Source organism: Papio anubis, chromosome 1 (assembly GCF_008728515.1).
Source record: "Papio anubis isolate 15944 chromosome 1, Panubis1.0, whole genome shotgun sequence".
In the NCBI taxonomy this organism is placed as follows: Eukaryota; Metazoa; Chordata; class Mammalia; order Primates; family Cercopithecidae; genus Papio; species Papio anubis.
The window spans coordinates 192198235-192216381 of NC_044976.1; the positions used below are offsets into that span (position 1 = coordinate 192198235).

General features: G+C 37.1%; 1 protein-coding gene and 1 long non-coding RNA gene across 3 annotated transcripts in view; both read right to left on the reverse strand.

Moving 5' to 3' along the window:
- Window positions 1-18147, reverse strand: part of LOC110741899 — an 82680-nt gene that overhangs the window by 61884 nt on the left and 2649 nt on the right. The gene's annotated exons all lie outside the window — the stretch shown is intronic.
- Window positions 9395-9984, reverse strand: LOC116271473 (60S ribosomal protein L29-like). Its single transcript, XM_031658802.1, has one exon. The coding sequence runs from the start codon at window positions 9782-9784 to the stop codon at window positions 9443-9445; it is 342 nt and encodes a 113-aa protein (XP_031514662.1). The 5' UTR covers window positions 9785-9984; the 3' UTR covers window positions 9395-9442.

The following is an 18147-nucleotide window of genomic DNA, read 5'->3' on the forward strand; positions in this document are numbered from 1 at the left end:
CTGTGTCCAAGTGTTCTCATTGTTCAGTTCCCATGTATGAGTGAGAATATGCGGTGTTTGGTTTTCTCTCTTTGTGATAGTTTGCTCAGAATGATGGTTTCCAGCTTCATCCATATCCCTACAAAGAACATGAACTCATCCTTTTTTATGGCTGCATAGTATTCCATGGTGTGTATGTGCCTCATTTTCTTAATCCAGTCTATCATTGATGGACATTTGGGTTTGTTCCAAGTCTTTGCTATTGTGAATAGTGCTACAATAAGCATATGTGTGCATGTGTCTTTATGGCAGCATGATTTATAATCCTTTGGGTATATACCCAGTAATGGGATGACTGGGTCAAATGGTATTTCTAGTTCTAGATCCTTGAGGAATCGCCACACTGTCTTCCACAATGGTTGAACTAGTTAAACTAAAGAGCTTCTGCACAGCAAAAGAAACTACCATCAGAGTGAACAGGCAGCCTACAGAATGTGAGAAAATTTTTACAATCTACCCATCTGACAAAGAGCTAATATCCAGAGTCTACAAAGAACGTAAACAAATTTACAAGAAAAAATCAAACAACCCCATCAAAAAGTGGGCAAAGGATATGAACAGACACTTCTCGAAAGAAGACATTTATGCAGCCAACAGACATATGAAAAAACGCTCATCATCACTGGCCACTAGAATGCTTTCTTAAAGGCAAAATTTGTCAAGATATTGCTCAATATATTGAGCAGCTTAATATAGTAGGAGGAGAGTAGATGTGGAATCATAAGGAACTGAGTTCAAATTGTAACTCTGCCATTTACTATCTGAGTGACCTTGGGCTTTGGGGAAATTAAATTAGATAATGACAACATGTCTGGTACAGTCTACAGTACCTCATAGGTGCACAATAATTGCTATTACCCTAATCCTTTTCTTGGGAACAAATCCTACATTATATTTCCTGGGATTACCTGGCAACCTCAAAGCAGCATGTTTTCTTACCTTCATTTAAAATATAATTTCCTGGCTAAGAAATATGTCCTGTTATCCAGGACACCTGCCTCTTCGCTGATTTCCCTATCAGCATAATTATTGACCCTGAACTCTTCAGAGTGATTTTTCTTCACTGGGCGTGCATTCTCAGTCAGGCTGCCTCACTGCACACATCACCTGTGCTCCTGCAATTTATAACCTGTGTCATTCTTGTGACTTTGAATTGACTGTAGTAGAATAAACAGAAGATTGCTAGGCATGTGGGCGAGGCTGAGTGAGAATTTTTAATGGGGGTTGTGCTGGCGCCACTGAACTCTCCAAGTTCTTGGAAACTGAAGAAAACAAATAAATGCTACTTTTTGATAAAGTTGAAGACCTGGAGGAGAGCACCCCCCCCCCATCAAAATAGATTTTAGTTTTTATTCAATTTGTTTTGTGTATGTAGTGTCATGCATCTTGTGTTGTGGCATCTTATTGGTGTTTTGTTTAATATGTCTAAATATTCAGTCTTGCTAACATAGATTAAACTAGCCAAAAACGAGGTGGTTGATCTAACATTAGCAAAAGCTGATATCCAGCATGGTCTGAGAATCATAGTATGTAGGAAGAGAACACTCAACTAACCTCTCATGTGATATTGGACTCAATTCCAGCTCTTCTCTATCAGATGGGATAATGGGATATAGCAAGACAGAGAGGCAAGAAACAGGTCCCCTGAGTTCAAATCCTGACTCTGTTGTATGACTTTGAACAAGTACTATAATCTCTCTGTGTCTCAGTTGCCTCATCTGTAAAATGGGATTAATAGTACAACTTGCTTCAAGGGTGGCTGTGAGAATGAAATGTAATAATATATGGAAGACACTTTGAATAGTGCCTGGTGCATGTTCAATTTCATGTCTAAGACTGTCATTGTGGTCAAATCCCTGATTAAAATACCCAAAGCTCAGAAAGAATCATCAGGTTCTATTCCATAATCAAATTACTGTAATTGCGGAACAGTCATTTCTTATTTATATTAATCAATTTAACAAGTAGCATTGGCAATTTAGGATGTTCCAGGCACTCTTCTAGGTGAACAAAGGCAAATAATTCCAGTCAAGTTCCTGTTTAAGGACTCAAAATCTGTCTCCTGGTAAATTTCACATGCTGATTTTAGTTTTTGCATGGAAATACGGAATAAATTTGCTCCTTTTTCTGCATGGCAGCAGCTCTTTAATCTGAGAATAATTCAAGCTCTTCTTTAGCTTTGCCTTTTGTGATTAAACAGTTGCAATTCTTTCAACTGCTTAGATATGGCAGATGATTTCTAGCTGCATTCCTGGGCTCTTTCAGGAACCAGGACAGGAAGGCTGAGCTATGTGGGACTTTAACCAGGGCAACACTGGGGCTCTAAGTCCTGTTCCTGGCAGTCCCCCAAGTTCTATGTGACTTCACTCTTGACCTTCTTCCTCCTGCTCTAGAATTAGCTTTCTCACTTTATACCTTTCATAGGGCTTTAGGTCAAATAATTCTCTGGCTCTTTCTGCTCCTGCTTGCTTTTGAATGCCATCCCACTGCTGGGACCCGACTTAGACCAGATCCTAAATCTCCTAATGGGTCCTAATCCAGCCCCTAACCCAGGGAGGTTTTAAATCACTGTATATTTTCATTTGTTATAAATACTTTGTTTTAGTTGTCCTAAATTCCTTGAATTGTGAGCTAGAATTGCTCATAATAAGCAAGGGAACAAAATAAACTGCCAAATGAATCCAAGGGGCCCTTGATTGTAAGACGTACTAATATTTTATGTACCTCCCCCCAACTCCAGGCCTTCTTATTGCTCAGAATTTTTATTTATTCTTGTTGAAGGAACTCTTCTAAACTTAGTTAGCAATAGACTTTTATCTGTGTCACTCTTGTACGTAAATAGTAACCAAGTCCCATCAGGTCTCAAAAGCGTATTCTTTAGCTATTCACCTTTATATATTCACAAAATGCTTCAAGGGTCTACATACTTGGATGGTTCCGTATAGCTCCTGGATTTCTAACTTATCTAGGCCTTTTATAAGCTCAGAGGTCATCCTTCAATGTTCTGTACAAGCATAATAACATCTTTGAGAAACATTTTATCCATGGACAGTGACAGATCCACTTGTAGTCAATAAAGTTTCAATGTTAGGGCTTCTCACTAGCACAGCACATTTCTTTCTCTGTGTAGATTATGATAATACAGAATTTTGTCACATGGAAAGGTAAAGATATGCAGCCACAAAATATAGGGAAAAGCATGAAAAAGCCATGCCAAGCATCTACTTTATAAAAACATTCGTCTTTTTTTTATACTTCTCAGCTTCTTAAAATTTGTAGTTTACCATAATTTATTTTGTCTTTCTTGATAAATATTAATTGTTGTACATAATTTTGTATTCTTTTTTCTAGATAGGGATCTACAAATTGCATAAATTTGGAGTTCAATAATACCTAGATTTGCCCCCTTCTTAGGTAAATAATTTTTAGTTTAAATTTAAATATAATGGCAACTCTGGGACATTGGCAATACACATGACATCATAGTCATGTGCTACTTTTTATAACTCTTGCTTGTAATTTTGATCTGTTTAGCTCCTTTAACATTGATGAAGTTATTTTGAGCCGTGTTGAAGTACATCATGGTTTCGTTAGTATTTTCTGTTTGACAAGGTTCAATTTTGTTTTTTCCTTAATTGAATCACATGTTGTTGGAAGTTGGGAAGCTTCTGTTCAAAGTCAGATGGAAATTTCTGATGAATTGATGATCTGTCCAATGTATGAATTGATCATATCACCCTCTCATTGCTTTAAACTTTCTTTCTTTCTCTATTCCCAGGGATTTGGGCATTTTTTTCTGTATTTAGTTGATGTATTACAGCCAAACATTTTTTAACATTTTATTTTGAATAACCTGAAGCTGATAGGAAAGTGGCAAAAAGAGTCTGAAGAATTCTTGTATACTCTACAACCAGATACTGCAATTACTAATATTTTACCATATTGTGTTATTGTTCTCTCACTCCCTGCATTTATACATTTTGTTTTTTTCTCAGCCATTCAAGAGAGTTAAAGATATTAAGCCCCATCACACCTTAATGCTTCAGTGTGCATTTTCTAAAAACAGGAACATTCTCCTATATAACCACAGTACAACCATACAAATCAGAAAATTCACATTGATACCATGTTACTCTGTAATCTACTGATCCTAATCAGATTTTGCTGCTTCTCCCAATAATGTCCTTTGAAAGGTCCAGGATCATGTATTATATTTATCTGCCATATCACTTTAGTCTCTTTCGATCAGATAATTTCTTCAGTTTCTCTTTCTCTTTTAACGACACTGAAATGTTTGAAGAGTCCATAAGAGTTACTCTGTAGAACATCCCTCAGTTCATGTTTGACAGACATTTTCTCCTGAATGGATTTGGGTTTTGTATCTTTTGCAGGGATATCACAGAAATGATGCTGTGCTCTTTTTATTGTATTATTTCAAGTAGCATATGATTTCTGGTGATGTTTATTTTTTACCACGTGGCTAACATTATGTCTTCTAGGTTTTTCTATTGGTGAAGTTAATTAATACCTATTAAGGTATTAATTACTAAGCATTAATTATTAATTACTAAGCATTTAATATATGGGGATATACTTTAAGATTAGGTAAATATCCCATCTCTCATCAAATTTTCAGCCCCTAATTTTTGCTACTATTGAATGCCCATGTACCATTTATATAAATTAAGTTTTCTCATAACATAACCATACCTTTTCTTTTATGACTTTTATGTGGCTGCTTCTTTGCTACAAGAGCAGAATTTAGTATTTTTGACAGAGATCAAGTGTCCTACAAAGCCTAAATTATTTACTTTCTGGCCCTTTACAGAAAAACTTGCTGACTTAGCTCTCATGAGCCTGATAATCTGTATTTTAACAAGTGCCTAGGTAGTTAAACACTTCGCCAAAGTATATTTCTTTCTCTGTACTGCTGAAGTCTGTATTTTATTACTTACATATTTTTTCAGTTCATAGTGTCATTTGTCCTTTTGTATCTTTTTTAAAGAAATAAGGCTATGAGGTTTACAAAAGCTGATGATAAAATTTGTGTCTTTGAAATGTCAATTGCATAAATGAGACAGAGAATGGTATAATATGGGTTTTAATAGATAGTCTTTGATATTATGGTGAGTGGAAAAACTTCACAATTTCAAAAAAAAAAAAACCTAATAGTATTCATAATCATTACAACTTTGAGCTTGATTTGCTGTCTCTCTAGTGTTCTAATTTCTTCAAATACTGCTATTAGATTAACCTTCTTAAAGAATAGCTCTGAGTTTCTCATGCCTGGTCAAAAAGCAAACACAAACAGTATATTTCATAATCTCCCCAATTCTAATGCCCATGGCCCATACTTTTTAGCCTGGCATGCAGGAGCCATCAAGGGTTGAACCCAATCTACTCTGAATAAGGAAAGATGAGGAGACAGGAGTGGTCTTAGAAAGAGAGAAAGAGATTGGAGGGCTTTTCCAAAAACATCTTCCTCTCCTAGCCATCCCATTTTCAATGTTTTAGATAGCTCAGACTTTTAGCTCTTTACCATAACTACTTCATGTTCAGGTTTCTCTTCAGATCACACACACACACACACACACACACACACATCGCATCACATTCCTAGCTGGTAGCTCCTATTGGTATGGTCCCATGACCTGTCCTTTAAAACTGTCTCTACAGTTCCAAATTCTCTCTGCTCCGGTTTAAATTCTATGTGTTTAAGAAAGCTCTTTTTCCTGCCATGGTAATATTTCCCTTCTTTGGCCACAAGTTGTACTTTACCTGTATTTCTCTTAGGAACTTATTTTCTATCTTTAATACAATTCATTATGCACGTGATCCATCTGCCCCACTATTATATAAAACGGTCAATGATGAGCTTTCTATTGGATTCCCCTTCATAGTACAGTGTTTCCTCCTTAATAGATCCCCAGTGAGCAGTCAGGGAGTGACTCACAGGTCTGTCAAGGTGCCCATCCTCACCAGAACACCTGAATGTGAGTGGTGTAGATTCAGCGTGGAGCTAAGTACCTAATATCTCTCTTTGCGCCTTTGAGTTCCATTTGCTGTATGATTTGAGGCTAATCTGAGGGAGGCTGGGCCAGTTTGCAGCCCCATTTGCTGGTACGCCATCTTTAAGAGCATAGCATGGAGCACTGTGGGAAGTGGGAGTCACTGTCTTTGTTCCAGGTCACCATTCATTCACCCTGGATTCCTTGAGGAGAAGACAGGCTGAGGTCAGCCTAGGTCCTTCTGATTCCTTCTGTTCCCATTAGTTGAACAAGCTCTTTACCTCGGTAAGTGATTGTTTTTACTGCTATCAACTCTCCTTTACTTTGCCTTTTTGCAGATGTAAAGAGATGGAAACAGGAAAAACATGCACTGTAGATCAGGGAGAGGGCAACCAAGGCAAAATTACTAAAAGAAAGAGACAAACTTCAGTGTAGACAGACCTAGGTTCCAGTCCCAAATCTGCCAGTCACTGTGGAATGCTAAGTAATTTACATAACTGCATCTAAGATCCAGTTTCCTAATCTGTAGAACTGCAATAATAATAGCTACCTCATGTGGTAGGTGCTAATTTATGTAAAACACCTAGTTCATAGTAGGTGCTCAAAAACTTGCTCTTATTAAATGGTGCTTTGGAGAAACTGGCCGAAAGAAAAGGAAAATTTTTAAAAAAGGGCAACGTGGACTGTGAATATACTGACGGAAAACATTCCATAGATGATTAACTAAATTACTTTAAAAAAATTACTAAATTAAAGTTTTTAATTGTGAAAAAACACATTTAAGTGGGAGCGGAAAGTTACCCAATCCAGAGCATGGATGAAGAAGTACTCAGAGAACTAGAGAAACACAACTTAATTGGAGAGGCAGTGAGGTAACAAGAAGGGGGATTGACAAATGCATGTGAGGTTGTAGAGGGGATGGCAAAGCATTGAGGGCATTTCCACTTCATGGCTTCAATTTTCTCGATTAAGTAAAAGGCATTCTATTTTCTCCATTAAGAATAAGGAGGGACGAAGGTGAGGAAGATTATTTGATAGGCCACAGAAATTAAATAATAATTGATACAGGTTAATTCAGTGTTAGGCTATTTACCAAGTGAGAACATTGAAAAGACAGTGAGACAAGGTAGTAAAATTTTGGCAAGAAAATAATTCAAGTGTGGAGATACGGACTCTAAGTTGAACGAGGAAAGATATGAAGACAAGAATGGTCTCTGAAGGGAAAAAGGAACAGGAGGGCTTGTGGATCAGGAGCAGGTGAAGGAGTAACTGAATGAGACAGCAAGAAGGACAGGATCCTGGGATTGAATAGTAGTGTGTGGGAACTGAACATTTCAAGCGCAGAGTTGTAACAAGTGTCTAGGAGGTTCAGGATGCGGCTGTGGGAGTGGGTGACCAAAGTTGGGGTGCTGAAGGTTCCTAGAGATGGCAAAACCAAGAAACTGATCTGGAAGAGTTGACTATGGAAATGCAAAAGTCATTCTGAACAATGGAAGTGCTTAGCGTGATAAAAAGAAAGTTAACTAAGTATCAAATCTTAAATAAATATTGGGTGTGGTGAACACAAGAGATAGTAGCAGATGAAACAGTAAAGACTACTCACAAAGGTCAAGAGTCAGTGGGAGTCAGGCAGTGTCTCAGGTCTATAATCTCAGCACTGTGGGAGACCAAAGTGGCGGGAAATCTCTTGAGGCCAGGAGTTCGAGACCAGCCTGGCCAACAAGGCAAAACTCCATCTCTACTAAAAGTACAAAAATTAGCCGGGTATGGTGGCAGGTGACTGTAATCGCAGCTACTTGGGAGGCTGAGGCAGGAGAATTGTTTGAGCCTGTGAGGCAGAGGTTGCAGTGAGCCAAGATGGCACCACTGCACTCCAACTTGGGAGAGAGTTAGACGCCATTTAAAAAAAAAAAAAAAAAAGAGTCAACTGAATTTTTTGTAAATTTTTAATTTTTTAAAACAAAATTATTATTAATTTTTTTTTTCCTTAGCAATGAGGACTCATTCTGTCCAGGATGGTCTCAAAGTCCTGGGCTCAAGTGATCCTTTGCCTCAACCTCTCTAGTAGCTGGGACTACAAGCATCTGTCACTGTGCCCAGCTCAACAGGATTTTTAACAGAACAAAATCTGGGTGTTTTCAGTGACACTATTCCCTACCTGCCTCTGCAAACAATAAAGTCCTTACATTGTTAAATTGACTTTAGGATCTTGGTTACAGCCTGCCATCACTCTGTGTCTGGGTTCTGTTATGAGAATAGAAGTTTCTCCTCATCCCAGATTCTAGTTAGTAAATTGGTAAATTTTCCTTCCTGGCTATTGTCCCTCAATCTATAGCTTGTTGGTTTCTGATTTTTTTTTTTTTTTTTTTTTGGTCCTTTATGTCTGATAACATATTTAACTCTATTGTCCACTTGTAGCTCAGGCTTGACTGATTTGTATTTGTGTAATTCTAGTAAACAAAATAGCCCCCAAAAACACTTTTGTGAAAACTATGGTAGGTCACAGCCTTCAACAAATTTTCATCTTGCAGTGCCGAGGAAAGGCGCACCAATATTTACTGGAGTCAGAAAACACTCCCCAGCAGGTGCATAATTACTTTTATGAAGGATTCCTGTGACTCATTCCTGCCCTGCCTACACAGGACCGCCTCTCCTCATTAGCTTGTGATATTGTCTGTCTTTGTATGAAGGTCATTTTGAATCTAACAGTCAGGATAATCACATGGAAAAATTACTGGAAGAACCTCCACTCATGTAATTGCTAACATAATACAGTTTCAAATTAGATATCAAACAGCACTTCAGTGTTTTGTTTCTTAAAATCATATTATTTGCCTTGTGGGAATCTGCGTGTATATTTTCTTAAGGTGACATGGTCTCACCTTGAATATCTCTTTTTATAAGTGACTGACCTTAAAGATAGAAAGAAATGCTAGGGCTTTGGATAGAACACCTTCATGATGACTCAAATAATGTGTTAATGGTTTTGAGAGCACTCAGGAAACTTATGCCCATTGAGTGCTACAATAATAGACTAACTGATTTATGAGTAGTCTGTACACTCCTAAGAGCTGTACTTCTAGGAGTCTGTAGCCCACAAGAGAATTAACTTCACCCTAACTGTAGAGTCCCATGCATTGATCTGAAGTACTCATTCTTAGTCTCTTACCAGGGAGGCATATAAGTGTTTTGGAGGCAACATGTAAAAATTTGAAAAAGTATAATCACTATTGAAACTTAAGTTTTTAATTGAGGAAAAAACATATTATTATTAGTATTTTCCTGCCTCAGGTTTATTTGTACAAATTACACAGGAAGACACCAGCCCCATGCTGACAGCAGCCCAGGGTGGGTCACACCAGTCCTTCTGTCTTCATGTTGGCAGACAGAGATCTCTACTCTGAAGTCTTTGTAGGGGCCTGGGCATCTTTGGGAGCCTGAGCTGGAACTGAAGCTGGAGCTGCAGCCTGGGCCTTGGTTTGATCCTTGGCTTTGGCCTTTGGCCCACACAACCTGAGCCCCTTGGCAATGAGGGCCCAAGCATGCTTCCCAAGCTTGGCATGGGTAATGTAGGCAAGTTGATTGAGCTTGTGGCTGACACCCTTTGGCATCTTGGGCTTAAACTCCTTTGGCTTAATGAGGGCCTTGATAGGCTCAGCAAGTGCACGCATGGCCTTGGCATTGTTAGCCTGCATCTTCTTTAGGCCCTTCTTGTTGCATTTCTTGGAAAAGTCCATGTTCCTCAGGAACTTGGGGTCTATCCCCTTAAGAGACTCATATTTTTGTGATCAGGGTTTCTTGATGCCATTTCTGTGCCATTTTCAGGAATGTTTGTATGTGGTGTGGTTCTTGGACTTGGCCATGTCTGCACTTTAACACCCAGCTCCCAAAGCACCTGGAACACGAAGGGACCATATTATTTTTATAACGTAAGCTTCTGAGGGAAAAACCCAATGAAATCATTTTGGCTGGCAAGACTACACTAACACAAGACTGCATTATTTATGTGTCAGTGATTTTCATGGACAACCAGAAATAAGTGGCAACTTATCCATGATTTCTATTACTGACTACCTATTCCATTTTCCTTTGCATCTAGCCACAGTTGGGTGGGGATTTTATCTGGTGAGGAGACCCTAACCTTTATTCCCTTGTGATACTGTCTTTATATGATTATTGTAATTTTCTATTAACATTCAGTGGGTCCACATTGGTGCTGGCAAAAGTTTGGTAGGCAGGGAAAACAAATCTAAATAGATAACAACTCTATGCTAGTGAGGATAAATTTTTTCCCTATCCATGCAGAATGGTATTCAATGTAATCAACTTGCTACCAGCTAGCGGAGTGGTCCTTGTTGTATGAGACCATATTGGGTATTGGGGTTAAACATAGTAATTGGCAAAAACTTCATGACCAAGAACCCAAAAGCAAATGCAACAAAAACAAAGATAAATAGGTAGGACTTAATTAAGCTAAGTAACTTCTGCATGGCAAAAGGAACAGTCAGCAGAGTAAACAGACAACCCACAGAGTGGGAGAAAATCTTCACAATGTATACATCTGACAAAGGACTAATATCCAGAATCTACAAGGAACTCAAGCAAATTAGCAAGAAAAAACAAACAATCCCATCAAAAAGTGGGCTAAGGAACATGAATAGGCAATTCTCAAAAGAAGACATACTAATGGCCAACAAACATGAAAAAATACTCAACTTCAATAATGATCAGAGAAATGCAAATCAAAACCACAATGCAATACTACCTTACTCTTGCAAGAATGGCCATAATAAAACAATAAAAAATGATGGATGTTGGCATGGATATGGTGAAAAGGGAACACTTCTACCCTGCTGGTGGGGGTGTAAGCTAGTACAATCACTGTAGAAAACAGTGTGAAGATTCCTTAAGGAACTAAAAGTAGAACTACCAATTGAAACAGCAATCCCACTACTGGGTATCTACCTAGAGGAAAATAAGTCATTATACAAAAAAGACACTTGCACACATATGCTTATAGCAGCACAATTCACAATTGCAAAGATATGGAACCAGCATACATCAATCAGTGAGTGGATAAAGAAACTGTGGTTTATATACATACCATGGAATACTACTCAGCCACAAAAATGAATGAATTAATGGCATTCACACCAACCTGGATGGAATTGCATACTATTATTCTAAGTGAAATAACTCAGGAATGGAAAATCAAACTTTGTTATGTTCTCACTCTTAAGTGGGTGCTAAGCAATGAAGATGCAAAGGCATAAGAATGAAACAATGGACTTTGGGGAAGCATGGGAAAGGGTGGGAGGTGGGTGAGGGATAAAAGACTACAAATTGCATTCAGTGTATACTGCTCTGATAATGAATGCACCAAAATCCCACAAATCACCACTAAAGAACTTACTCATGAAACCAAATACCACCAGTTCCTGCAAAACCTATGGAAATTTAAAAGTTAAAAAAAAAAAAAAAAAGACTTGAACCAGGCACAATGGCACACATTAGCCTCTACTATGGTGCTTTGCAACACTGCAAAGTGAAAAAATGTTCATTCCAGCCCAATCTTGTATGTGAGGAAACTTTAAAACTTTAAAACAAAATTGAATGCTATCTTATGGGCATTGTTATGAGGGAGAAATGAGTACATTGGGTAAATTAACTGTATTATGATGTTTGTGGTCTGCATGCAGGTGCAATTTGATTGTGTGAGGAGACAAAAGAGGGTTCCTCAGGATGACTAATACATCTTTTTAAACATACATTAGAGAGAAGTGCACAGAGTGTGCATATCACATTTGAAATGTTCTATTGTTCTGTCCATTTTTCATTACTCTGAAATGATTACTGCAAAAATTCCTAAATTGGATGCTTTTCAGAGAGAAGATTAAAGACCGTAAGCACAGTCTTCCAGCTGTGCAAAAAAGAGTGTGCTTCTGCAGATGAATGGAGAGCCTTAGCAACTTCACCGTGGGCTCTGCACAGCATGTGGAGAAACCCGAGGCCCATTGGGAAGTGTCAGCCTTGCTCCATCCATGAGCTTGGAGGGACCTCAGTTGGCTTTTTGTAGCATATCTGCCTTGAGCTGATCACCATCCGCTTGGCATTATTTAATTATTTAAAACCTCTTAAATGCACTTCGTTAGGGCCTGAGTCTCCATAATGCCAGGACAAGGAGGCAGAGATCTTCTGAAGAAACCCAGACAGAAACCTTGCACAGTTGCAAAGGAGGAAGAAAAGTCAAATACAGGCGTTACCAAATACTGAGCCGTCTTACTTCCAAGACTACCTGGGAATTTATAGTTCTTTGATTAAAGGTCAGTACTAATTTGAAACAAAACAACAACAACAACAACAACAACAACAAATGGATCATCTTACTTGATTTTGAAGAATATTCTCCATGGAGGAGAATTTTGTTTGAGTACTTACATCACATGAGACACAAATATACTCTGCGACCATTGCCAGAAGTTCATATACATAGCTCTTCTCTAAGACCCTTTGTCATCAATTTTCCTGTTTTGCTTCTTTAAGAACCTACTAGTAGATGTAGATGTTTACCTAAGAACATTTCTCCTTTCATCCTGATCACAAATTAAAGCATTTCACATTTGTCCCATTGGAAGAATTTTAGTTTTCACTGTCTTTCAGAGCCACCACTGTTGCATTGTAAAAGTGCATTTCTATCTATGTCATGATAAGCCTCCTGTAAATAAGACTCAAAATATGGTCCTAGACAACTTTTTATAAGGCTATGGATGTGGGAGAAGGTAGAATGTCACTATGTGGCTGGAGTAGACATGTTAGGAGTGTGAACTACTTGCTTGTCCAACCTGGGAACTGCAACAGTCAGATCTTGAATATGTTTACTTCCACTAGATGATGGAGTGCCTGTGGGTATGCTCAACTTAATGATAGGTGGGTTAGAAACATCCAGTTCATTATGAATATATCAATTTCTGTAGCCACTTGGTCTACTGCAGTCATGCATTAAGCATCTTATAACCTCTTCCAACCCTAGTAATTTTACAGTTATGCATTCAGTTTCTTGTCTTTTTGTGTTTCTCTTAAAATTCTAATATGCAAACTTTCTTTAACAAAGTGTATAATTAATCACTCTCTCTTCCCTCCATTGGAAAAATACAGGAGCCCTGAAACACTGGAACTCTAATCACCATCATTCTGTCTTAAATGTCAACCTTACATATTTTAGTTTGAACTTGTTTTTGTACTTCTTAAGTTAATAGCTATTGTGATTATATTATAACATTTGGCAGTTTGCTTGGAATTACTGATTTTTTTTTCAGTCTCTTTGCTCACACTTCCTTCTTTATAGATTGAGATTCTTTCTTACTAAGGCAGATACTTCCAAGTTCACTAGTAAGTGTCTGTTAATGGTAAACTCATACAATATGGATCTGAAAACATTTAATTCATTATCATTCTTAAATGGTAGTTTAACTGGACATGGAATTCTCTCAACAGCAAATTGAGAGTTACTTTAGCTCTGCACTGAGTATATTGTTTCATTATTTTTTGATTTCTATTGTTACCATTGAATATATTGAGACCAGACCCAGACTATACATTATTTCTTTGTAGATAATGTGCTGCTTCTCTCCAGATGTCTTTAATATTTTCTTTATATCTCTACTGTTCTACCATTTTACTATGTTGTCTAGGTGTGAGCTTATTTTTTTATCCTACTTAGGACTGTTTGGTTTTGAAATTTCACAATTCTTTTATCAAGGCTAAAAATTTCAGATATTATCTCTTCCAATAACTTATCTCCTTCAGAAAACCTTTTCAGATATGTGTTAAGTCTTCTCATTTTATCCTCCATGTCTCTGTATTTCTCATTCGTATTTTCCATCTATTTACCTGTCAATATAGCATTCTCGGTAATTTTTTAAAGATATGTATTCCAGTTAATTAATTTTCCTTATGCTTTTATCTACATTCCAACTTAACACATCTACTGTTGTAATTTCAATGGATGTAATTTTCATTTCAGGTATTTCCCCTCCAAAACTTCCTGCTCTATATTTAGTGTGTGTGTGTATATATATGTGTATATATATACACACACACACACATATATGTATATATATATGTACACATATGTATGTATATATATACACATATATATATTTAGTTTTTCTTTCTGTAGTCATTTTAAACATTTTTATTTGGTAGCCTCTGTCTTATTGTTCAATTATAAACTGGTGGGGGGTATAATCCTAATATTTTTATGTCTGCTTTCTCTGGCTCATGGTGAAATTCCCCATCTATTTTGTAACTTTGGATTGTAAGCTCCTATTCAGTGGGGCTTCAGTTGTGAGAATTTTGTAGATCCTGATTTGAAGGTATGTCTCCTTAGAGAATTTTTGAGTTTGCTTTTGTCAGGTACTTTTGGAGTATTGTCAGTCTTGACCAAGGCTGAAGTTAATTATGCCTAAAAGATTCCTGGACAAGACCTAGTTACAGAACAAATGATGTTTTTAAAAGCAGAATAATTACCTGTTTTAGAAAGTGAAGAGGGATCAGCTTTACTTCAAAACTCTAGATATCTTTAGTGTGATTCTCCTATTATGATTTCCCTCAGGATACATACAATATTCCAATCTACTGCAGGTGTTGTGATTCCCATAAGGTTTTTTTCGTTTTTTTTTTTTTTTTTTTTTTTTTTTTTTGTCATATAAGGGCAGAGTGATAGATCTATTTATACAATATCCTAGACCAGCCAAAGAGTCGTCTCTTGACCTGTGTCTCATTTAACACTGGGTCGCAGACACAAGTGTAAATGTGGTATATATTGCCTCCAAAATTCAAGGGCTCAACAAGTACCAAGTCTAGCCCCTATTTACTAGACCTAGAAGTTTCTTTTAATGTAATAAAATCAAGTTGTTTTGAGAAGTGTCTGTTTATGTCCTTTGCCCGTGTTGTAATGTTTTTTTTTTTTTTTTTCTTGTGAATTTGTTTAAGTTCCCTGTAGATTCTGGATATTAGACTTTTGTCAGATGGATAGATTGCAAAATTTTTCTCCCATTCTGTAGGTTGTCTGTTTACTCTGATGATCGTTTCTTTTGCTGTGCAGAAGCTCTTTAGTTTAATTAGATTCCTTTGGTCAATTTTTGCTTTTGCTCTCATTGCTTTTGACATTTTCATTATGAAATATTTGTCCATGCCTATGTCCTGAATGATATTGCCTAGATTTTCTTCTAGGATTTTTATAGTTTTGGCTTTTACATTTAAGTCTTTAATACATCTTGAGTTAATTTTTGTGTAAGGTATAAGGAAGAGGTCCAGTTTCTACTTTCTTCGTATGGCTAACCAGTTCTCCCAGCACCATTTATTAAATAGGAAATCCTTTCCCCATTGCTTTTGTCAGGTTTGTCAAAGATCAGATGTTTGTTGCGGATGTGTGGTCTTATTGCTGAGACCTCTATTCTGTTCCATTGGTCTATGCGTCTGTTTTTGTACCATTACTATGCTGTTTTGGTTACTGTAGCCTTGTAGTACAGTTTGAAGTGGGGTACTCTGATGCCTCCAGCTTTGTTATTTTTGCTTAGGAGTGTCTTGGCTCTGTGGACTCTTTTTTGGTTCCACTTGCATTTTAAAGTAGATTTTTCTAATTCTGTGAAGAATGTCAATGGTAGTTTAATGGGAATAGCATTGAATCTGCTGGGCAATAGGGCAATTTCACAATATTGATTCTTCCTACCCATGAGGATGAAATGTTTTTCCATTTGTTTGTGTCCTCTCTGATTTCCTTGAGCAGTGGTTTGTAGTTCTCCTTGAAGAGGTCCTTCCCTTTCCTTGTTAGCTTTATTCCTAGGTATTTTATTCTCTTTGTAGCAATAGTGAATGGGAGTTCATTCATGATTTGGCTCTCTGTTTATCTGTTGTTGGTGTATAGAAATGATTGTGATTTCTGCATATTGATTTTGTATCCTGAGACTTTGCTGAAGTTGCTTAGCAGTTTAAGAAGCTTTTGGGCTGAGTCAATGGGGTTTTCTAGATATAGGATCATGTCATCTGCAAACAGAGACAGTTTGACTTCCTCTGTTCTATTTGAATATCCTTTATTTCTTTCTCTTGCCTTATTTCCCTGGCCAGAACTTCCAAAACTATGTTGAAATGGAGTCGTGAGAAAGGGCATCCTTGTCTTGTGTCTGTTTTCAAGGGGAATGCTTCCAGCTTTTGCCCATTCAGTATGATATTGGCTATGGGCCTGTCATAAATGGCTCTTATTATTTTGAGGTATGCTCCATCAATACCTAGTTTACTGAGAGTTTCTTTTTAACATGAAGGGATGTTGAATTTTATCAAAGGCCTTTTCTTCATCTATTGAGATGATCATGTGATTTTTGTCTTTAGTTCTGTTTATGTGATGAATCACATTTATTGATTTGCATATGTTGGACCAACCTTGCATCCAGGGGATGAAGCCAACTTGACCGTGGTGGATAAGCTTTTTGATGCACTGCTGGATTTGGTTTGCCAGTATTTTATTGAGAACTTTTGCATCAGTGTTCATCAGGGATATTGGTCTGAAGTTTTATTTTTTGTTGTTGTATTTCTGCCAGGTTTTGATATCAAGATGATGTTGGCCTCATAAAATGAGTTAGGAAGGAATCTTTCCTTTTCAATTATTTGGAATAGTTTCAGAAGAAATGATATCAGCTCTTCTTTGTACCTCTTGTAGAATACAGCTGTAAATCTGTCTATTCCTGGGCTTTTTTTTTTGGTTTCAGAATCTGTTATTTGTCTATCCAGGGATTCAACTTCTTCCTGGTTCAATCTTGGAAGAGTATATGTGTCCAGAATTTATGTGTTCATTTCTTCTAGATTTTCTAGTTTATTTGCTTAGAGGTGTTTATTGCGTCCTCTAATGGTTGTTTGTACTTCTGTGGGGTCAGTGGTGATATTCCCTTTATTGTTTTTTATTGTGTCTACTATGTAGCCAACAAACATATGAAAAAAAGCTCAACATCACTGATTGTTAGAGAAATGAGCATCAAAACTACATTGAGATACCATCTCACTCCAGTCAGTATGGTGATTATTAAAAAGTCAAGACACAAAAGATGCTGGTGAAGCTGTGGAGAAACAGGAACACTTTTACACTGTTTGTGGGAATGTAAATTAGTTCAACCATTGTGGAAGACAGTGTGGCAATTTATCAAAGACCCAGATCCAGAAATACCATTTGACCCAGGAGTCCCATTACTGGGTATATACCCAAAGGAATGTAAATCATTCTATTATAAAGATACAGGTACATGTATGTTCATTGCAACACTATTTAAAATAGCAAAGACATGGAATCAACCCAAATCCCCATCAATGATAGACTGAATAAAGAAAATGTAGCACATATACACCATGGAATACTATACAACCATAAAAAGGAAAGAAATCGTGTCCTTTGCAGGGACATGAATAGAACTGGAAGCCATTATCCTCAGCAAACTAACACAGGAACAGAAAACCAAACACCACATGTTTTCACTTATAAGTGGGAGCTGAACAATGAGAACACATAGACCCAGAAAGAGGAGCAACACACACTGGGGTCTGTTGGAGTGGGGAGGGGTGGGTAAAGGTAGGGAGAGTATCAGAATAAATATCTAATGTGTGCAGGGCTTAATGTGTGCAGGTGTTGTGTTGATCTGTGCAGCAAACCACCATGGCACATGTTTACCTATGTAACAGACTTGCAAGTCCTGAATATGTATTCCAGAACTTAAAATAAAATAAAATAAAAAAAGAAAATAAAGTTGTTTGGTCTTAGTAACAGTAATGAAGATCTCTGTAGACAGAGATTTCTAAACTTTCTCAGTCTTAGTGTCCGTAGTGTCTCAGTAATTATTTTGGTGCCTCTGGGTCAAATTAAGTAACTAAAAGTTCCATTTATTAAGTAGTTGGGCTAAAACAACTTCATACATATTTATGTCCCAATAACTTGTTGATTATATAAAAGAAATATGCATAAAATGGACAAAAAATATTTTCGTTTTATTCTTAAATAACTTCAACTACTTATCAATGGGATGTGTACATGAAGAACATAGAACACACAAATTGA

Excerpts from the sequence above, each read along its gene's own strand:
- LOC116271473 (XM_031658802.1), bottom strand. The coding sequence starts at position 9,784 with ATGGACTTTTCCAAGAAATGCAACAAGAAGGGCCTAAAGAAGATGCAG.